Source organism: Anastrepha obliqua, chromosome 5 (genome assembly GCF_027943255.1).
Source record: "Anastrepha obliqua isolate idAnaObli1 chromosome 5, idAnaObli1_1.0, whole genome shotgun sequence".
NCBI classification, from domain to species: domain Eukaryota; kingdom Metazoa; phylum Arthropoda; class Insecta; order Diptera; family Tephritidae; genus Anastrepha; species Anastrepha obliqua.
Window position 1 is genome coordinate 128,189,627 of NC_072896.1, and position 23,866 is coordinate 128,213,492.

Consider the following 23,866-nt stretch of genomic DNA (forward strand, 5'->3'; position numbering starts at 1 on the left):
TTCTATCCAGAACTACGCCGAAAGAGAATTCCTTTCAACTCTGTGTGGTTTCAACAAGATGGGGCAACGTCTCACATAGCCCAGACTGTTATGACAGAGTTGCGACGAAAATTTCCCAATAAACTGATTTCAAGAAACTCCGAATTTCGTTGGCCCCCCAGGTCGCCTGACCTTACTGCACCTGACTTTTTCTTGTGGGGTTTATGTAAACAAGAAGTTTATAAGACAAAGCCAATAAATTTGGATGAACTAAAATAATCCATTCGGGCAAAAATTGCGGCTATTCCTGTCGCAACTCTCAAAGCAGCAATGAACAACTTTTTACTAAGATGCCGCACTTGTGTCAACGAGCATGGGGGGCATTTAAATTCAATTATTTTTAAAACTACATTTAATAAAATTTAATGACCTTCAACTTGAAAAAAAAATAAATGAATTCCATACACTAAAAAAAAGTTATTTGAGTTTCTTAATGTAGCAAAATTCATCAGCCACCCTGTACTTCTTTTGAACCACTATTTTTCCGATTTCAATAACAAAATGCAACCGCATGAAGGATGTAAAAATATAATACAATAATATTTTACAATGCGTATATTTACCTCGAAAATGGAAACAAGCCTAACTTGAGTGCATACATATTTATATACAATTTGGATAAATCTGAGCAAACTTTCCGCATTAATACCTATTGTGTTGGGAATTGACAATTTTCTATTTGGTAGTTTATCTTTGGGCTAAGAAAAAAGTTCACGAAAAGCTTAAGTTTTCAATATAAAGGTAGGCAGATCACACAAACACTCCACATTTCACTGCATTAATCCAAAAAAGTAAAAAACTTTCTAATTTGTCACGCGTACAACTACTTTTTGTTTTTAAATCACATCACACTTTTATGTATCACTCCAGTGCTTGCTGATCGTTGTCTACTTAAAGGCGCTTATTTTGAGCTACATATGTATATACTTATTCAGTACAATTCGAATTTGTACAATATATGGAGAGCAGGCTAGTTAGAAAAATCTTCGGATGAAGACACATACATCAAACCTCATCTAAACAACCTCATCCTGAAGGATAAAATATAGAATGCAAGAATTCTTAATACTAAAAATATCGATAGTAAAAATATGGCAGCCAGTTGATAGCTTGCATTGCCGAAATCCATGTCCCGAAGAAAGAAGGCGGGATGCGTGTAATGACAATAAATTTCGTAGCATTCCAATTTACCTCGGCCATAGCCAAAAAGCGCCATCATTGAACCATCCATAGCGTACTTGAGGAATGATATATCGAACAAAAATGTCAAATAAAGTGGCGAGTCTTTTCGTTGCAGGAAAAACCCGGAAAACGCCAGGAAAGGACAAATGAAGAAAGGTCCAAATATAGCGCCATGCTGTGAAATAAGAAACCATATGAATAAAAATTTAAAATGGCCAAAAAAACAATATCTTACGAGAAGATTCAGTGCAGATCCTACACAGAGGCCTATACTTTGCCCAACAAGAGCCGTAAGGAAGATGATAGTAAAGTACAAAACGAAGCGCTTAAGCTCCATTGGTTGGCCAGTCAGATAGTAGGTGGGAAATATAAAGAGGCTTGTGCATATAATCTGAATTGGTATATCCGCAAAAGTAATCGCAATAAAATATGCCCGCAAAGAATACCAACGGTTGAAATGCTCCCGCGTAACTATAGGAAATTCTAGAGGAACTAAAGAAAAAAATATAAACGAATTGAAATAAAAAGCATATAAATTTGATATTACATTTTGTGAGGATCGACGAGAAAGCGCAAAACATGATGAACATTATTGTGTAAAAAGCATAGCGAAATATGTTGATCGCATTCCTCGCATCATTGCCAATGTCATAGTAAAGGAGGCCAATGAGGAGCGCCGCACCGAAATGAATGACGAACCGCAGAGTTGTGAGTGAGCTGTCACGCCAAATGAGCAGAAAGGTGCGCATTAGTAAAATGCTAAACTGACGGTAAAATGGCGTGGGATAGACATTCTCGCGATTACACAGATGTGCGGTGTCGATTGACATTTTAGGTTTTTTTGATTTTGATAATCTGTGATCATATTTATATTCGCTGACCATGCAACTGCTCTCCCGCGCGAGCGATGGCGTCTCTTTGATTGGTGTCAGCGGTGCATTAGCGGTTGTTAAACTTGGTGATGATTCTACACGATTGGTAAGACGGTACTCGGAATTGCGCCCGTTTTGCATTTTCTTTATAAGTCGTTGATTGTTTGGGCCGTAATCATTTGTTCCAATCTCCATCACTAACAAAACAAGAAATAAACTAATTGCATTATTTGTGAGACGAGGTACATACATAAATATGGCACTTACGAAAATCGCAAGGGTTGTAAGATTGAGGACAATGTAAATCGCTTTCCGCTAGAAATGAGACCAAGTTCCCTGGTCTGCCTGCGTATATGCAAGATCCATCGGCAAGTGCATATAGATGATCGAACATTTGAAATGCAATACCGCTCGGCTGGTGAATCGTGCAGATGATGGTGAGTCCCTCCAAGGCCAGTGATTTTAGTAAGGAAATACACTGATTGGATGTTGAGCTATCTAATCCACTGTAAAATTCAAAGAGGCAAATTAATATACAAATATATATATGTGAAACAGTGACATTGCTACACAATTGTCTGCGCTGCTCTGCTAACTGCATTTTTTAATTACCCACACGCTTCAATTAAAGAAAAATTTTATATAAATGATTAAATAAATGAAGGCATAGAAGTACAGCTCTAAATACCCGGTTATCGAGCAGGGCGAGCAGAGCTAGAATGTAATTCATTGCTCAACTGCTTAAATGTTTGTTCGAAGTTTTCGAGCTTTTGAAAAATTTTAGCAGCTAAACACAATTATTAATTTTATTTGTCAGCATTTCTTTTGCTTTCCGCCGAAGTTATCACTATCTTTGAATATTTTGTAAGACTTAAAGAAAGAAGTGACAAAAATTCAAAATAATAAAAACAAGATTCGCTCAAATTACTCGAAAAAAATGTATATATCATACTGGAGCTCATGCCAGAAAATGTTCGTTGCTCATACGCCCCAGTTGTTTGAAAATGTCCGAACAATATTGAGAGCTCTAATAGAAAATCACACACATTAAAATTGTGACCTGCGCGAGATTTTCGTATACTAAGTAATACAATCACACAAATATATGGTACTCGTATTTTATTATTAAACTTATGTAGACGAATTTTATTCAATATTCAATATTTTGCATATTCCCATTCGCCATTCGTGAGCCGTTGTAGCCGGATTGGTTGGTGTCTGGGTTCGAAACCCCAAATGACAAAAAAGACTTTTTCTTAGCGGTCGCTCTTCGGCAGGCAATGGCAAAATTGCGAGCGAAAAAGAAGCTACTCATAAAAAACCAACTGCCGTTCGGAGGTGGCATTAAATTGTAGGTTCCTTCATGGTATATATACGCTCCTTTCGATTCTAGCGCCACTGATGGGCCTTCTTGGAAATGTTCTGCCTTGTTATTATTATTGGCATAATTTTTCATAATCTGTCTATGAATGAATACAAATTTATTAGGTCGTTTTAGACAATAGTAATTTTTTTATATCTGGATTTTTAGCAAACCAACTTAAGTGGCTTCAAGGAATTTTACTTTGAGCTGAATTAATTCTGGTTTATCATAGCTAAATATGGTGTTTTATTGAATGTTTACTAATTTGGTTACTGTAGCTACGGCTACTAAATATTTTGACAAAAGTAAGAAATGTTGACAGAAAAGAGTGCTAAGTCGATTTAAGTATTTTTTATTAAATATTTGTATTTACAATAACATATTTAGATATTTTGGGATATAATATTTATTATATGAATTTGTGAAAACAAAAAAGCACCATTAAAATGAAAAGTAACAAATCTCCTCATAAGACTGATGTTTTTAATTGATTACCGTGTTCACTGCGAAATTTATGTTAGACAAGTCAGAATGTTTCAGGGACGCACCCGAAGTAGCACAAACGATCATTATCGATATTGAATCCTACTGCTCTGTTATATCTGATTGAAGCAGATTTGCTTATTAAATCAGGATTGAGAGTTAAGTGTGAAATTTCTCGGCTGTCTGTTGTGATTACAACGGCCGATTTTCCTTACTATTTCAAATTGGTGTATGAGATGCCCTTGAAAACATTATTATTTTCTGCTGTTTAAATATGCAGGCACAACTTATATGCGCAGTAAAGATTTCCACCAATATCACTCCGTTATTATCTTCTTTACTCACCTTGTGGGTTCATCCAGTATTAAAACCGGAGGATTATTCACTAGTTCCAAAGAGATTGCCAAACGTTTCTTTTGACCACCCGATAAGTTGCCCGTTTTAGTACCAAGACACTCAAGTAATCCCATGGCCTTCAGAACTTTTAGCACCTATTCAAATTTTTGTAAAATAACATTTTTAAATTTGAATGGTTACAAAATTATAAAAACATTTGTGTCTTAACCTGTTCCCGCTTCCCCGACTTGGTCACCTGTTGTCCAAGTTTTAAACTGGCTGCAAAATACATTGCCTCCTTAACCGTCAAAAACGGCTGCAGAGTGGTGTCTTGAGTTATGAAAGCAACATTTGGCTTGAATGTTTTCACATCACGCAAATTTCCATTGATTCGAATATCTCCCGAAAAGCCATAAAGCCTATAAAGAACAAAGAGATTGACACGTTAAGGGCATTTACTGATATTAGGACTTGGTTTTGCATTACGTATATGAGGAGAGAATTTTCAGTAGTGTACTCTTGCCGGCACCAGAAGGTCCCACGATTGCACTCAGCTCACCAGCACGAAACACCCCCGACAAGCCATTCAGTATTTGCTTGTGTACTGAAACGAAAATTTATATTAGTGAATATATGTATGATATTACTTATATATAAGATTCGTACATATTTCAGATTTTATACAAAAATTACGTATTTTAATAATTTATATACTCAGAGAAAAAATTCGCAAAAATGTCAAGCGTATTTCGAACGATTTTTCTTAAATCCTAATCACATTTGTTATTGCTTAGACATATACGAGCATGAGTTGCATAGTGCGTATATTAGGACAACCCCCTCTGAGTTGGCAAAGTGAGTAAAACTGTGAAAGGGTCCAAATCTAAAGAGTTCTAAGAATTCCTGCAACATATATTTTTAAAACATTGTAATGGAAATGTTTGGCTTCGCGCTTGGAATTTCTTATTTTTTAATCTCTTAGGTTAATCGGTCGTCTTAGCTGGATTTCAATACAAATAAGTACAGCGCCTTTGATTGCTTGTCTTATCAAAGCGTGGCAATATTTCCTTAAATAGAATTTTATCAGTTTTCATTGCCATTTTACAGAACGTAATTTTTATTATGAAACAAATAATTTATGAACCTTGTACACTCGATTATCAATGGTTCCCTATGAAATGAAACCGGCTGTATATGTATATGTATATATGTATATGTATATATGTATGTGCATGTGCACATGCATTTACGCATTTACATACGGTAGCCCGCCAAGAAATTAGAAGCACTCAAAAAATTCGAACTTATTGTGTTTAACAGTCCTTCGCATGTTATCATCTTATATGCCACGGCGCCAAACAAGTGACTTATAAAGTGTGGTTTTTATTCGTCGAGATAGGGCTTCACTGCTCAATTGTCTTTGCAGTCCAAAGAAACGCAAGTAGGCAAGAGAAAGAATCTCTTTTACCGAAGTAAACGAAGTACTCTACTACTTCGACAGTTATGGTGCTCACACTCACCAGCCCGTATCAGCTGACACGATTAAACTAATGAGAGTCCCATGTAAATGAATTCTCACCACCGTTCCGTATTATCATAGATGGTTCTTTCATCGTGTCAGCTAATACGGGCGTACGTTTACGTTGGTGAGTGTGAGCACCATTAAGCCTGCAGAGATGTAGACATCAAAACGCGAGTCCGCTGACGATTCGTTTGATCACAGGAGATACATACATACTTCACTTATCACTTACTTATCTACTTCGCTTCTAATGCTGGAAACAGTCACCGACGTAAACGCAGTCTCCTGTCAGCTGTTACGGTCAAACTAATGAGAACCCCATGTAAATGAAAAATTACTTCCTTCCGTATCGTAGTATCGTAGATTTTATCGCATGATTTTTGAAAATTCCCGTAGAACCCTGTCAGCTGATTTCTCTCGCACCACACTGTGTTGCCAAGCAGTACATTTAGAAATCATTTACAAAATAAACTTAGAAATATTATATTTTTTATTAAAATAACTGAAAAACACTTTTGAATAATGTTAATTATAGTTAAATGAACTATTTGTATTTGTTGGTTTTTAGCTTTGGTTTATTAAACAATATATATTTCTACCATGGAAAAGCTCCTCATAAAAAATATCTGTCGTTCGGAGTCGGCTTAGAACTGTAGATCCCTCCATTTGTGAAACAAGGAGAGGAGCTTGGCCAATCACCCAAAAAGACACAGATCCAAAGCTGCACTGCTGAGGTTCAATTTGTTATCTTGCGGTGGGCTTTAGTCTTTTACACAAGGCGATCGGTACACACATAGAATAAACCTTCTTATAGATTAGCAGAGCACACTTCATTTCCAATCGGCAGGTTATTTCAGAAGGTAAAACAGAAATTATACTAATTTATTTTTGATTGAGTTGCTTTTTAGTTACATCCAAGTTAGATGCTGTGCTTTAAGGATTTTTTGGCTCCGTTTGCTTTGAAAAAACACCCAACCAAATTGTATAAAGTTGGGCATGATGTGTTTTTTTATTATTGTGGACCAAGGCGCCTTATACAGGTACCATCACCAGGGTTGTAATTTCGATTTCTTTCTAAATTGTCAGATATTTCTTAAGTTACGCGGAAGAGACAAGAGACAGGAATGTTTCAACAAATATTGATTTATAGGCACTTACATCAGACGCTTGTGTAACGAGTGTGAATTTTTACCGATAATAAAGATATGATAATACATATATAGATATAATTTGTAACACAAAATATTATGTGAACTCAATGAGCGTGGTTCAATTGGTGGTAAAATTGATTTCGGGAGTAGAAAGAAACGACTATGCCTATAGCAACATACACTACATACCTCTAAGTATACTTATATGACAACAATGAGTGATTTCAATATAATTTGTACAGATGTATGTAAAATTCCTATACATCTCTTTAAGGCGTTTTGAGCCATGGGCAAACCATATTGATATGGCAAGCTACAAGAAAGAATAAATACCCGTATTGGTAAATTCCTATTCAGAAGTGAATGTACTGATGTTAATAATGTACTTATAAATACTGAGCAGGTGTTAATCCGAAATGTTTATATAATATTCTTAAGGGACTGCAATTAAAATTCATAAAAGCAAAATCTACCTGAATGTTTAATGGAAGTAGAAAGAATACGCATCAGTACCTTGTGGGAAAAAATTTCCCTATTTTAAGAAGGGGGCTAATTTGCAGCTGAGTACTTCGCGGCCAAAGCTGAGATCACTAACATTTTCCTTAATATTGGTCTATATCTATATGGATCTAGAATATTTTTCATAGTGGGTTCTTGCACATTTTTTTCCATTAAATAGAGAAAGACTTCTGTTATAGAAGCTGGGTCACCTGCAAGGGGAATTTACGATATGCAGATTTAGCTTTCGATCCGTTGCTTTTTTCCTCTCGACTATTGCATTAAGACCTCTATAAGATAAGCAATTTCCCTTAGCCTATTGGAACAACTGTAATTCTTTATTGAAATAGAGGGTACGAGTATATACGTAAGTAGATTTGTGCATGCATGTGTATATATGTATTTGGGTAGACTATATTGCTTAATGCGTACTCTTACAAGTACCTATTCTCCAGATTCACGTCAAGTATAATAGTGGGTAGGCGGATGATGCCAGTGCAGTAAGTGACTCTTCCGTTCACTTATCACGCAAAAATTGCAAGATTTCAACTAGAACCGCATTTTGCGAATATGCAAGTAATAAAATAAGCACAAGCCGGTACTTCTAAATTTAATATCATTGATTATAAGTGACATTCAAATTAGTACATACAAGTATACGTCCATATGAAATTGAATTAGTAACTACTATTTAAACTGTAGCGTCTTTATTTCTCATATTACACATTTATAAGTGGAATTATTGTGCGGAGGGTTTCTTATCTTAGCTAAACCGCAATAGCCACAAAGCGTGTATATGTGACTATCAAATAACGAAATTGGCGATGCTGTATAAAAAGTATGCATGCGCCAAACGCTATCGACCACCAACCGTATAGCGCGAAGTATTTGTTCCGAGTGCAGTACCTACCTATCTCTTCTATCAAAAAATCAGTAGGACCATAGTTATGGGCCACCGTTTCGCATCAAAATACAAATCAACTACAATTATTTACTTTGATTTTAATGTGTTTGTGCACCACCCCGGGTTCATGAATTACAAATTATTAGTTAATATTACCACCCAACTGCATGAAAGAATAAGAAAAACTATTCGAATGGTGAGAGGACAAGCCATGGGTTTCCCACTAAGATAATGCACTGGTTCATTGACCAAGATTCGTCCAGAGGTAATTTAAACATTTCAAACAATGGAAGATTCGTTAGCATTACTTTGTATTAAATCAAAAGCAAGGGTCACATTTCGTATATCAACTGAAAATTGTTGGCGAGTATATGCATTACTAGCTATGCCCAGCGTGCAAACCTAGAGTTAGCGTTTTCTTGTGCTGAGTAGCTCAGAACTTCTTTTTGCATTTAACGTTTCTCCTTTTTCTAATAAAAATGGAATAAGAGTGGGAAGTTTGTGCTATGAAAGCTCTTATATTCTACGTGCAAAAACTTTTACTTGTTTTGAACAAATTCGTATTACATTTAGACTCGTATAGATTATACAATACATCAATACATATCATTGAGGACGAAATTAAAGAATAATTAATTTGCACGATAAGTATCAGTCACAGGCTGAATAGAAAGTACAATTAAATCATTAAGATATCTCTGTGAAACCATTTTAATGGAATAAGCCGCTTTATTGCCATAAGCTAGTTAACACCTAGAAAAGTATTCAAGTAGTTTTTGAGATAAGCGTTTTTAACAGGCAAACGGAAAGACAGAGTTTTTTTTTTGAGAGCCTAACTTTATCATTTGGCATTTCTTTTATCAAAACTTATATATCTCTTATGTGATTATCTTTGAAGATCAAATGCGTGAGAGCGTTTCAAGATACATATACTTTTAATGTACATACTTGAGATCTTCGAGCAAGCTGTTATCTCCTCCGGGGGAGCTCCTTGCGATACATCTGCTAATTTGTGCCTAATCCTATGCCTGTTATGGTATGTCCTAACCTTAAAAATAAAGGATTCGTAACTTTATCCCTGGACTTTTCATTTTGTTGAGTATTCCGATATACGATATACGGGTTCGATTAAGGGTTTTTTCTACTTTTCAATTAGCCTTGGTGAACCCGTCCCATATTAATAAGGTGCAGTCGTATATAATCTTGTCAATATCCCGTTGTCTAGATTTCCAACAATCTGTGTGGGCGCTGATAACTAAATCTATCAGGACTTTAAGCATTGTTGCTATTCCCAATGAGGACATATGGAACATCGTTTCGATCTACAGCATTGAAAGTATCTACAATAAAATTCTAAGGTAAAATATTATATGATATTCATTTTGATAAAAATTCTTAATAGTATTTTATATTTTAAAAATTTATACAAGTATGCATTTATTTTCGATTCAGGTCGTTTGCCTTTACCGTTTGCCCACGCATGCGTTCATATGCATAAGTAAGTAAAAATGGATTTACATATGTACTTACGTCGATTTTTGTAAATTCGTCTTACACGCATTTACCAATTGATTTAGGTCGGGGCGAAAAATTTATTTAATTTGCCAAACTTTTACAGCCAGTGCCAATGACTTTTAAAAGTGCAATGACCAAACAATAACAACGAAACAATGGGTACCACTCTATGCGTTACGGTTATATCACGCAAAATACCTAAATGTAAAGTTTGAATATAAACAATGTATTTAAAAAAGATATGTATTGCTACATAATCTGAACCAGATAGATGGCTTCGATCAAATCGTCGTTGATTGGCTTCACAAATTCCTCTGCTATTTCAGCAAAGGGATCCCCTCTAGGCTTTTGAGGTCCCAATTCCGCCTTTGAGATCATTTCACTTGATACTGAGGTACATGGAGCGATTTGTTAAAGAGCTAAAGTTAAAGTTATTTATAGTAAAGTTTTTAAGTTTTTATTAGACTTCGAGGCACATGGAATTTTCGGAAAATGATACTAAGAAACGCTTTACACATGCAAGCTTTCCAGGCAGCAAAATAAGTAGTAGTGTAGTTCTTTAAATGCATATTGACCTATAAGATATGATATATCGATATATAGAATATAGAATATAGCCACGAAAAGAGCTTGATATTGGAAAATACAAATTTGAAGTAGTAAGGACGTTCACATATCTAGACTTCAAACTGGCGACATATAATTCGGTGAGTCTTACTATAGAAAAACGAATTCAAGCAGTTAATAGAGCGTACACATCACTTACAAAACTTTTCAAATCAGAATTCCTTAACAGACCCTGCAAGGTGACACTATATAAAACCGTAGTCCGACCGGTGCTCTGCTATGGAGCTAAAATATGAACGCTGAGTGAAAAAGAAAAGAAAATACTGCAAATATTTGAAAGGAAAGTTCTCAGAAAAATATTTGGCGCAGTCAGAAATGCACAAGTCGAATGGCGCATACGTTGGAATGATGAACCGGTCGAACTTATTAATGGCGAAAATGTAGTACGTAACATTAAAGCGCAACGAATACGATAGCTATAGAACGCTATGAGAATGGACAGTTCAAGAGCCCAAAGGAAAGTTCTGGAGGTGAATGCATACACAAATAAAGCAAGAGGAAGACCGAGATCGAGGTGGATAGATGAAGTGAAAGAAGACCTGGAACAGGTAAATCTAAAGAATTGGAAGGAAGCGGGAACGCATAGAGCAGCATGGAGGGGTACTGTTCAGCAGGCCAAAGCTTACAAGAAACTTTAGCACCAAACTGTGATGATGACGATATAGAAGGCACCCCGCACGACACTAACCACCTCTTCACATGCCCCATCAAACCCACTCATCTAACACCCCTCTCCCTCTGGACCCAACCTTTCGAAACAGCTAGTTTCCTGGGCCTACCGTTAGAGGAGCAAGACGTGTGTGAGCTTCACTTGCCCAAGAAATGATTTCGATACATTTCTTTTTTCTTTAGAACGCAAAGGCTATTTCTGATAAAAATTTTCTTTATGTGAATAAAATCAGATTAGATTTGAATAAATTAAATTAAGCAATACATTTTAAATTTATTTTATCTAAATACTTAAAAAAAAGGTGTAAATAAAAACTTTAACTCTGTTTGTGGGAAAAAATTCATGAATTAGCGTGAAATTCACCCAAGTGAGTCATTTACGCCAAAAAATAGGTGTGTCTACCGAAGGTTAAGATGCCGATACCTTTCTGTGGAGCCACGTCAAGCAAAGTCCTTATTGAGCGGGTACACTCATAAGATATCCAGATATTTCCTAAACTTCCCTAAGGCAAACTGAGAGTTTTTGCTCCTCGAATACGGTGCCATACCGAGAAGAAGTAGTAATCATCTGGGTCTTGTACGGCTGGAAGGGAAGCACCGTTACCAACTTATATTTATTGAAAGTGCAAGGCCTGTGTGAATTATTGTGAAGAGTAGAGAGCACAGCTGACCTTAAGGTCGAACTGCTAACTTATTTCTTCATTTATTTATTAGTTCAAGATGCACTTCTAAACTTGTATAAAAATCCTTGATGCATGCTGTTTTGAGCAGCCACATAAAAGAGTTAACTAAATGTGGTAAATCCCAATAGGTTTCGGAAATTTATACCTTGGTCAAAACGACATTACTATTTGTTTAGTTACTATAAATGAATAAGATTACAAGCAAGAATATGCCTCAACCTTTCGAAACGGGTTTTCGGGTCAAAGGTTCAGATAAAAAATAAAAAAACATTGTTAGCAGTTATTTTGGATATCAGCCGACTAAAATGCTGCATTATATCTGTATGTATACATTTATGTGTAAGTTAAGTAAAGTTAAGATTATTTGAACATGTAAGTATGTATACGCACTCTGCAGTAAGCTTTCTCAAACGCGTTTATAACCGATACCATTCCGCGCTTCTCCGTCAGCAAATATTTTTATTTAACTGATTTCCGTATTTATGTCAACGGTTGTAATAACTGCCCCACTTTGAAAATTTTCTGTTTAACTTCCAGGTGCGATCTTATTTGTGTTTTATAACAATATTAAAAATATTGTATGTGAACAATATGACTCGTTTAATATACAAGGTCGGCCACAAAAGTTCCCAGGCTGGCACAAACTTAAGGGAACAAAAAAAAGATTTTAGCAAATTTAATTATTATATTATTATTAATTATTATGCAACATGGTTGATTGACAGAATGCTATATTTTGTCCATAAGTCCGTTATTAATATTGAACGATGAGCCGGTGTGTTATCGTGCAGTAAGCGCTAAGTTTCATTACAGTAAGTAAAAACTTTATAAAACTGATATACAACGCAATCGAGATTTAAGCTCTTTTCTATGAATTCACTTACAACTTCAACGCATTTTTGGATATCGAATCGTTCCTCTATATCTAAAAGGCGCCACCGGTTGATGAGATATGAAGGCAGTTCAGGAACTTTTGAGGCCTACCTTGCGTGTATTTTTGTAATCTTTATATATTCCACGAGTGTGTTTAGCTGTTTTATTTTGTATATGTATTGCGAAAGTATTATTAAAAGTGCAACCACTCTTGCATGCAATTTAACTAAAGTAAGGGCTAATTAAGTATTTTTGTATACACAAATATTAGGAAGCCCAATGCAGTAAGACTTGGTACTACAGTAAAGAACAGAGAGCAGACATAATTACATTTGCGAATTTACAACATATACGCCCTTATTACGAGAATACTTTACAAAATTTTCATTTTTAAGCGTGCATGAGACTTTAACGTAAATTTCAAATTGAAGTAAGCCCTATAATCTCGTACGTGCGAATAAGATTGTTTAGCTTTAACTTCGATCGTAGCTACCATTAAAACTTTAAAATTAACTGAAAATTTTTAAAGCAAAGCAAAAAAGTTAATTTTTACGCAATATGGAAGTTTTATTCAAAACACGAAAAAAACAAGTCAGTTTATTTTGTAAAACAGCGAAGGTATATTTTATTTTATTTTATTATTAGTACCAAAAAAATCTTTTCATTTGTAACAAAAAAATAAATTGACATAAGTTACATTTTTAAATTGTAATAAGCATCAAATATCTCGGTAGGTTTCTGGTAAATATAGGACTTTCAACAGTAACATATTTGGAAGCCTTTTGTATGGAAGAAAAGACCCAACATCGTATGCCAAAACAAAGTTGTCAAAAATCAATGCGATTTTAAAAGATTTCAAACTTATTCTTTATTGTACTAAAATTGAATGCGCCATTAAAGTGCATACCCAGTTTCCTAAAGTTTCTAAGTAAAGACTTTTTTTGAATTTTATATAAAGTTGGATTTATAAGGTTTTTATTATACACCGAACTATACTTTTATCAAAAATTAACGACAAAAGTTTGGCATGAGAAATATTGCGATTATTGTAAAAAGAATAATTACCTAATTATGTGAGCACAAGTGTAAGCACCTAATGCTTTCCCAATGCGTTCCCAACAGCAACAGAGCTTAACAGGTACTATTATATTTAAGAAGTTTTTTATGACGAAATTGGACTAATAATTGGGCGAAGATGTGTAGGAATTAATTTCGTTAGTGTATATTGAAAAAATTATTTTCATACATTTTCCGTTATTCCGTTTTGCGCATTTAATTGTATTTTGAGTTTTGGTGTGAAGTACCTACGCTTGCCCTAAAGACCATTAATTAGTACCTCTGCAATTTCTTCTCATATTCATATTTCAAACTCATTACCTGCGTTCCAATGGTCAATGATCGGAATCCGGCCAAACATTTTTTATTTCCATTTTTTTGGCTGAGAATGTCGAAATAGAAGTACGTATGTATATGCCGCGGCGCTTTTTGTTAATTGATACAATAATTTTTTTTTTTGCTTTCTCACTATAATTTTTTTTGTTTTAAAATACGCCGTAATATAATAAAATTAAATAAATCAAAAAGGTAGTACACAGAAAAGATATTTGCCGAATTGCTAACTAACAAACCACAAAACTAACGAAATTTGTGTGAGAATCTCTAATAATCTTTTTGGCAACTAGAAACAAATATGTGGGTATACTAAATAAAATAGATTCATTTATTTGACTTATATTCATAAGTAATACTAACCTCTTTGGAAGAAACCTGTGTTGACACCATAGCAAATGTTTTCAAAACTTAAATTTAACATCTTAATTTGCGCTTGGTGCTCATATGTTAACGATCCAGATGTCGTTGTTGCCACCGGAGGGACAGTGTCGTATTTAAAATCTTGTCTCCTCCCACTCGGAGTTGCAATCCCAGCATTCGAAATTATTGCATTGTCAGTTTCGGCGAACTCGTATTCAAGCACTGCATTATTTGAAAATTGCGTTAGCTTATCTCCTGCACAATTCGCCTTTTTGCTGCCACACTTTCGCTCTGTTACCGGTATGATAGGCCTTGGCGCTGTCTCAGTGACGATACTTTTGGAGCAGTGGCTGTCGTTCGTCTGCGACTGTACTTTTGACAGGTTGGTTATTTTTATGATGTCATCCCGCGCAACTTCGCCACTGTTCATTGCTTTACGTTTCTGTTGCTGTTGCTGCTGGTATCGCTATTACTCCCGTCGCTGTTATTTCGCGTAAACGTTGTAGCACTGTTTGTTGTATTAGAAAGTTCGATAGCAGAGAATAATCCTAAGTTTATGTTTGGCGTAGACATTTCAGGTTGATTTTTATATTCTTTAAACTTTGTGGACTCCTTTATGTTTAATTAACAGCCTGCCAAATTGAAGTGAACTTTATTTAGAGAACACAAATGTAGTAATTGTACACGTGTACGAATTTACGAGCTAATGCGCTCATGTACCCTAAAAATTCTGATTTTGAAGGCGTGAATCAAACTAATTTTGGCACTTGTGCGCACATACATACATGCACACATACACATACACATGCATGCACGGAGGTCCACGCTCCTTAGGGATCGGACTGCTAAGCTGGGCTCTAAGCTACCGTGGGGGTCGGCAGGTTGCGGATAGCCGGAAAGCCTGTAGTAGCAGGCCAGTTGCGAAATAAGTTGAAACGAATAAGCAACCCCCGACAATTGAGCGATCAGGAGCGGAGGATGCGGTATAAAAGCCAGCATAAATCTGATGAAGTTCTTGTGACAGTGGCGAAAAGACACCGCCTCTTAGATATAGGTGTCCCCCTCATCATGTGTAGGCATGATGAGTAATACAAAAAACCAGGCGCGACGGCTCCATAATGGACGGCTTCCTGGTCAGCGTCTGTTCACCATGTTAGGTGCGGCTGTCAAAACAACAACAACGATATTAAGACTGAGCCCAGTAAGGTCTTGATTATGGCGTACTGGAAAATGATTGGAATTAATACCTCGAGCTGACGACTGCACTATTCTGTTTCCTTAGTATGCGGAGTGGTATCCAGCAGAAACGGCATTCAGGCTAATGGTGTAGTTGCCCCCGCCCCGTTAAAATGATGGCAAATCTCTAGGAACGCTCCATATTCCGTCGCCATTAAGTGTCGGCGTAGGTCTAGATGTAATATTCCTAGTTAACACTGATTCGGCTCTGAACTTAAGCTCCCATAAGGAGCCTTTGTCAACCCTAGCATGGCCTCCCTGCATGCAAAGATAACCATGGAATCGTCAATGGTGACTACGCATCGGAATATGGATAACGACCTGGAAGTTGGGGCCCATATAACATGAATACGAATAAGACAAACAACTCAAAACAACAAACTAGGGAAGAGGCTGAAGTAACAGCAAAAACGGCATCACAAGTGCACGAGTTAATACTCCCAACAGCTATTGCAGATGGCAATAATGGCTGCGGGGAACTCCTTAAAAACCCCTTCCAAAGGAGCTCAAGGTTGGCGCACTCGCCACCAGACACGGGAAGGACCAGATCGGCGTCACCGTGTATGCAGCACTTCGGTTTCTTGAAAGCGATGACGGCCGAAGAAATCTATCAAGCAATTGGCGATAAGGTTAAGGAGCTAACGTATATGATGGAGCCTCCGAAGCGAAATATCAATCAACCAATGAGGGATTTGATCGCTAACATAACGGACCTCCATAAAAAGCTAGGTAGATCTATCCTTACCCCGAGGAACCAGGCCCCAAGAGGAGCGAATGAAGCAACTTCTGCTATTCGAGACAAAGGTACCCAAACATCACCACTGATCAAGCGTACCACAGATTGCACGCCAAAGAGGGCAATAGATAACGCTGCAGCAAGCTCAGCGAAAAGAAGTAAAACGAACCGTGTCGAAGACCTAAAGAATACGCCGGTTAAAACGTACGAACAAGAAAAAACAGGAAAGTGGGAAGTGGTTAAAGCCAAGAAGAATCAAAAGAGTTCTTCGCAGAATACTCTCAAACGAGACGTTAAGGAAGTAGAAAATAACGACGCCAAAAGCAGTAGAAGACGGAGAAGACCACCACGTAAGGACGCTATCGTGGTCAAAAGCGCTGGTAACATCTCATATGCCGAAATTTTGAAGCGCGTTAAGACAGAGCCAAGTCTTAAGGAACTTAGTAACAACATACAAGGAGTCAAAAAAACTGCGAAAGGAGAGTTACTGCTTCTGCTGGAAAAAACATCCGACCCAAATACCTCGAGAGTCCATGAAGCTGTTAAGGCGGCTCTAGGAGAAAGTGTAGATGTCAGGGCACTTACAGAGCTGAGGCAGGTGGAAATTCGGGACCTCGATGAAATTACGACAAAGGAAGAAGTTCACGAGGCGGTAGCAAGACAATTCCAAGAGCTGGAGATACCTATCTCAGCCATTTTGGGTCTGCGAAAAGCTTACGGAGGAACGCAAACGGCGACGCTAAAAGTAGCACCGGAAATCGCTACCAAGCTGGCGGAAGCTAATAAAATCCGCATAGGTCTCGTAATTTGCCGCATACGGGAGAAGATCGAGCCAAAAAGATGCTTTAAATGCATGGAATATGGGCATGTGGCAGTAAGCTGTAAAAGCTCAGCTGACCTTAGTAACACCTGCTTCAAATGTGGTAACAAGGATCACCAGGCTAAAAACTGCACACAAACAGCAAGCTGTATAATGTGCAAGAAGAAAAAGGAAAGCGATACGGCGCATGCGATGACCAGCAGTAAGTGCCCTCAATATCTGAGAGCTCTTAAAGAAATTCGGCAGAAATGAAGATCTTGCAACTAAATCTTAACCACTGTGAAAGCGCCCAGGACCTACTCGAGCAGACAATACGGGAACACAAAATAGATGTTGCTATACTTAGTGAGCCCTATAAACACAAAACAGGTAACGGCTGGGCCTCTGACACAACAGGCAAGTCAACGATTTGGAACTGTGGAGCAAATAGATCCCAACTGATGAGCGTGAATGCAGCCCGCGGATTCGTACGTGCGCGCGTGGAAGGCACATACATTTACAGCTGCTATCTACCACCCAGCTTAACTCTGCTGGAAGCAACAGGCATCCTGGAGAACCTCGCCCAGGATGTAAAGGAGCATAGACCTGTCATCGTAGCCGGTGATTTCAACGCTTGGGCTGTTAACTGGGGATGCCCACGGACAAGCCCTAGAGGGCAAGCCCTGCTGGAAGCGTTTGCTATGCTAGATATAGCCTTGATGAACACAGGAAGTCAACAGACGTATCAAAAGGCGGGAACGGGGTCTATAATCGACCTAACCTTCGTGAGTTCTAGTCTTGTTCGCGACACGAAATGGTTCGTCAGCCAGCATTACACTCGGAGCGATCACCTCGCAATAATCTGTGAAATAAGGAAGCACGGCGAAGAAAGGTTCCCAAATAACTACGACACGCGGTACAAAGTTAAAACAATGGAGGCTGAGATTATTGAAATCATGCTGGCAGATGTAACTCTCGGAGGGGATGCATCTGAGAAAACAACACAAACCATGAGACACGTAACAGAAGCATGCGACGCAGCCATGTCCAAAACGAGGCCCAATAGGCGCAACAGCGAACCTGTCTACTGGTGGACAGCAGACATTGCAGAACTGCGCAGCGAATGTTTAAGAGCAAGGCGAATCTACCAACGATCTAGGGGTACGGACAGATTCCAAGAAAATCAGCTCCAATATAAGCAAAGAAGGAAGGCCCTAAAAAAGGCAATCAAAAACAGTAAACGCCGGTGTTTCCTGCAGCTATGCGACGACGCCGATAATGACCCTTGGGGCCTCGGTTACAGGCTTGTTATGAAAAAACTCAAAGTCTTTAAGCCACTCCCAACAACATGCCCAGCTACACTGCGTAATGTAGTAGAAACTCTGTTCCCCGTCCAAGACACTATACGAGACCACGAATTGGTAGGATCCTGTGAAGGCGAACAAAATTTGCAGCTAACCAACAAAGAAGAACTCCTGATGATCATAAAACGGATTAAAAATAATAAAGCTCCAGGACCGGATGGAATCCCCAACGAGGCCTTAAAAGTTGCTATTCAAAGTCGTACCGACATTTTTGTAGATCTCTACAATACATGCCTAAAGGAAGGTACATTTCCTACCCAGTGGAAGTTGCAGAAACTGGTTTTAATACCAAAAGGATCCAAGCCTGCGGAAGATCCTACAGGCTACCGCCCCCTGTGCATGCTCGACACCGCAGGAAAAATCCTGGAACGACTGATTGCAGTCCGTCTGGAGGCTGCTATAGAGGATGTAGGCGGTCTATCACCACGACAATTTGGATTCCGGAAAGCCCGTTCAACAACAGATGCTGTGTCTGCAGTCAAGACCATTGCGCAGAAGGCAATAGAAGGTACTCGGTGGCTAAACGGTAGCAAGGAGTATTGCCTAATTGCGACACTAGACGTCAAGAACGCCTTCAATACGGCGAATTGGAGCAAAATTCTGATCGCGCTGGATAACTTCCACATTCCAAGGTACATTCGCAAGATTGTCGCCAGTTACCTTTCCGACAGAACCCTGCGCTATAAAACCGATGCTGGGGTAAAAGAGCACAAAATAACTGGCGGAGTTCCACAAGGCTCAGTCCTGGGACCCTTACTTTGGAACGTCATGTACGATGGAGTCTTGCGCCTCAGTCTGCCTCTAGGGTCGCAAATCATTGGATTTGCTGACGACATAGCTGTTGTGGTCGTGGCCAAAACACTCCGTCGAGCCGAAGAAACATGCAACCAGGCTGTCGGCATGGTAAAGAGATGGTTATGCAACAGTGGTCTAACTCTTGCGGACCATAAAACTGAAGTAGTATTAATTAGCAGCAGGAAGATTGTGGAGTCAGCTAATATAATGGTGGGCGACCATGGTATAGAATCGAAACCATTTATTAAGTACCTGGGCGTAATAATTGACCGTAGGCTCAATTTCAAAGAGCACTTGGTGTACGCGAGTAGAAGGGCAGCAGAAGCAGTAACTGCACTAACACGACTAATGATGAATATTAGAGGCCCTAGGCAAAACAGCAGGAGACTTCTTAATACTGTGGTCTCGTCGATTTTGCTGTACGCAGCTCCGGCATGGGCGGAAGCCACAAACTACAGCTCGTATGTGAAGTGTATGAAATCGGTGTACCGATTGAGTGCTCTCAGAGTGTGCTGCGCGTTTCGCACGGTATCGGAAGACGCCATTATGGTTATAGCAGGTCTACTCCCAATAAATTTAATGGCAAAAGAGTACGCTGAAGTTTACCAAAACAAAGCTACTTCAGAACGACAGACAATACGCAGGATAGCAAGGGAGCGCAGCCAGCGTTTATGGCAGGAAAAATGGAGCTCATCTCCCAACGGACGCTGGACGTACCGTTTGATTCCCATTATTTCGAAATGGATTAACCGTGAACATGGACAGTTAGACTACTACCTGACCCAAATACTGACAGGACATGGGTGCTTCAAATCCTACTTATACAGGTTTAAGCACGAAGACGACCCGTACTGTTCTTATTGTGCACCAACTGCAGAAGACGCAGAACATGTTTTGTTTGTCTGTCCGCGATTTGCGTTAGAAAGGGAGGAACTAAGCACTAGGGTGGGGAAGCCAATTACGGCTGATAACCTAGTCGATATTATGATAGAGTCCGAAGAATATTGGTCCGCTGTATGTAATATGGCAAAAATAATAATCTCCAAACTGCGTCGCGCTGAACAACAGCGCAGATCTTCATGAAGAGGCAATAGGCCGCTCCCCCTTCCGTGAAGTACTACTTAACGGTTGTCCCGCGGGAGGGAAACGGAGCTGGGGTGGGTTTTTAGTGGGTGAGCCGAAAGGCAAGTCTCACACTTTTCGGCTTTCAATGCTTTGTGCCACCTCCATAAAAAAAAAAAAAAAAAAAAAAAAAAAACATACACATGCATGCACATTTTATTTATGGGAAGTTATTTTATACATATCCAGAAGCTGTAACAAGTAGATATATGATAAAAATATTTAATGTTCGTGTTTGGAATTTTTCATTGAATGAATTAAAAATTTTACTGAAATCTATGTACGTATGTTGTTGTTGTTGTAGCACTGCCATTAGGACTGCGACAGAATGTCTCTTGATGTCCCCACTTCAATATCTACACGAAGATGCCCATATGCTCCCTGTAAAGAATCACAATAAACTGCTCAGCAAGCAGTTCCTGTTAGTTCAAGACCAATCTTCCTATTCGTCTTTGTTTTGCAGTTTTATCCTTTGTTTATATTTTTAATGGATTTCAATAATGTAACTACCTACTAATGGGTTATTCAAAAGGTGCGCTTCAACTTTTTTCCGATAGGGAGGGCGAACGACGCAATATTTTTTATTTTTCGCTTGTCATTTGTAAACTTCATTAGTATACATTTCATCATGGAACGCTACACACTTGAGCAACGATTGCAAATCGTGCAAATTTTTTATGAAAATAATCGTTCTGTTGCTGCTACTTTAAGAGCATTATGGCCATTTTACGGTCCATTTAACAAGCCGTCCCGTTTTGGGGTTATGTGAAGTCATTGGTCTACAGCAGTGGTCTCCAACCCGTCGATCGCGAGCTACCGGTAGCTCGCGCTGCTCACGTTGCAAAAAATCCAAAAGTCTGAAAATCATACCAGTATTAGCAAATTTCAGAAATTTTCATAATAAATAGATAAACAGCGGCAACACTGCGGTAAGCGATTTCGCGCCGACAAACACGACGCGAAGTCGCGTCTCCGTTCTAGGATCGGCTGGAACCGATTAGCGTGTTCGAGAATTTTTTGGCTTTATATATATACGCAATGCACGTCGACATTGCGCTCAGTTTAATACTGAACGGCATTATCAACGTTCTGCGTGCAGCGGTTGGGTTAGAGTTGGAAACATTATGGCAAGCAGTAGTAAAAGGCGAAGACATACCATTTCCATTCGGAATGGGAAGAACAATACTTCTTCACAGAAGTTAAAGGCAAAAGTGTTTGTTTGTTATGTAATACATCTGTGTCAGTTACTAAAAAAGGAAATATTGAGAGGCATCATAAAACTGTACATTCGATTTTTGAGAAGGCATTCCCGTTAAATTTTGCCACCAGAAAAGAAAAACTGAAACATTTAAAAATCCAGTTAATTGGACAACAGTCAATATTTTTGAAAACAATCGACAAAAATAAGGCTGCAACTGAAGCATCTTATCGTGTTTCCCAGATAATTGCACAAAAGAAAAAACCTTATGAAGACGGGGAAATCATAAAACAAGCATTTTTGGAAGCTGCAGATTCTTTATTCGCCAACTTTAGAAATAAAGACGAAATAGTGTCTGCTATAAAATCTATGCAACTTTCTGCTAATACAGTGATGAGGCGAGTAGAAGTAATGAGCAATGATATTTTTTTACAGTTAAGAAGTGACTTAGATAACTGTATTTATTTTTCACTGCAACTGGATGAATCAACAGATATAGTTGACACCTCACAGATGGCCATATTTGTCAGGATGGCTTTTAGTGATTTTACAATTAAAGAAGATCTTTTGAAGTTTATTCCATTCAAAGGACATACTACTGGGCTAGAGCTGTTTTCTCATTTAAAAAATCTCATCTCTTCTGAGAAAATTCCAATATCAAAAATGGTAGGCCTGACAACTGACGGTGCTCCAGCTATGGTGGGTTGTGATAAGGGGCTCGTGGCGCTATGTCATAAGGATGAAAGTTTTCCACAATCTCTTAGTTACTACTGTATTATACATCAGCAAGCATTATGTGAAAATTTTCTAAACTTGAACAACTTATATTATGAAACTGGTGAAATTGTGAACAAGATTAGAGCTCAAGCGTTACAAAGCAGATTATTTAAAACCTTGGCTGATGAAATTGACTGTCAATACGGAGAGCTACTTCTTCACTCTGAAGTGCGATGGTTAAGCAGAGGACGAGCGCTCAAACGTTTCAATGATGTCCTGCCTGCTATACTCCAATTTTTCAAAGAACGCGATGAACCGATTCCTGAACTGGAAAATTCGACTTGGCTCAGAGATTTTGGTTTTCTTGTGGACATTACAGAGAAATTAAATGAGCTTAACTTGCAGCTTCAAGGCAGGGATAAAGAATTAGCGGAAATGATTTGTGATATAAATGCATTTATTACAAAACTTGAATTTTGGGAACAAAACCTAAAAAACCGCGATACTAAGCATTTTCCTATTCTTTCCGAAAAGATATCCAAAAATCTATTAGAGCCCTATGACAGTAAATATCATATGGAAATAGTTTCTAACTTGAAGGAAAACTTCAAAAATCGTTTCAAGGATTTCAGCAAAATTGCTTTAGTGACGCAATTTGTTGTTTCACCCTTCATGGACATTGATATACAACAGTTTGCAACTTGTGTTATGAACAACTTTGGCGAAGACATTGCTGTGACAGAAATGGAACTGATTGCTTTTCAAAGTGACTTGACTTTAAAATCTTTAGGTTCAAATACAAAATGTATATGGACTTTAGTAAGTAAAGATAAGTATTCAGTTTTATGTCGTGTTGCGTTGAAAGTGAAAGCGTTATTCAGTTCAACTTATTTGTGTGAATCTTCTTTTTCCAATATGAAATTTATTAAAAATAAATACCGCAATCGGCTTACAGATATACATTTGGATAACTGTATTTGAATGACTGTATCAAATTATACTGCAAATATTAAAAAAATTATCGATGAGTCAGAATGTCAATCTTCTCATTAAATACGCTCTTTTTATCTGCCCATATTTTATTTATATAATAATGTACTATTACTGTTTTGTTGTTGTTTTCAAGTCGCTTGTGATTTGCCATTATGACTGCAAAAAATTTTGTTACGATTGATAGGTGTGAACATGGATGTAGTTATGCATAAGTATAAGCACTATAAGTCATAAGTTGTATGTATTGTATTGTATGTCGAATATAACTGTGTATTATTTAATTTATGTTGGCTTGTGCAAGTAGCTCGCTGTTTATTTCAAAATCTTGAAAGTAGCTCAACACATTGAAAAGGTTGGCGACCACTGGTCTACAGTAACAAGTCGGCGACGATTTGTGAGCTCAGAGCCAATATTGAACGCGAAATTGCTGGAATTTC

General features: G+C 37.9%; 1 protein-coding gene across 1 annotated transcript; it reads right to left on the bottom strand.

The window, feature by feature from the left end:
• Positions 1-504: 504 nt before the first annotated feature.
• Positions 505-14,901, bottom strand: LOC129246900 (ATP-binding cassette sub-family G member 4). Its single transcript, XM_054885617.1, has 8 exons — positions 14,470-14,901; positions 4,762-4,879; positions 4,505-4,694; positions 4,285-4,430; positions 2,361-2,599; positions 1,769-2,290; positions 1,457-1,713; positions 505-1,396 (listed from the first exon to the last, which is right to left on the bottom strand). The coding sequence occupies exons 1-8, from the start codon at positions 14,897-14,899 to the stop codon at positions 1,052-1,054; spliced, it is 2,247 nt and encodes a 748-aa protein (XP_054741592.1). The 5' UTR covers positions 14,900-14,901; the 3' UTR covers positions 505-1,051.
• Positions 14,902-23,866: the final 8,965 nt, after the last annotated feature.

Bases quoted from the DNA above. Each gene is read 5' to 3' on its own strand.
- LOC129246900 (XM_054885617.1), bottom strand. From the start codon at position 14,899: ATGAACAGTGGCGAAGTTGCGCGGGATGACATCATAAAAATAACCAAC. The intron at 2,291-2,360 runs GTAAGTGCCATA...TTGTTTTGTTAG, and splicing joins TTACAACCCTTGCGATTTTC to TGATGGAGATTGGAACAAAT. The intron at 1,714-1,768 runs GTAATATCAAAT...TTTTTTCTTTAG, and splicing joins CTCGTCGATCCTCACAAAAT to TTCCTCTAGAATTTCCTATA.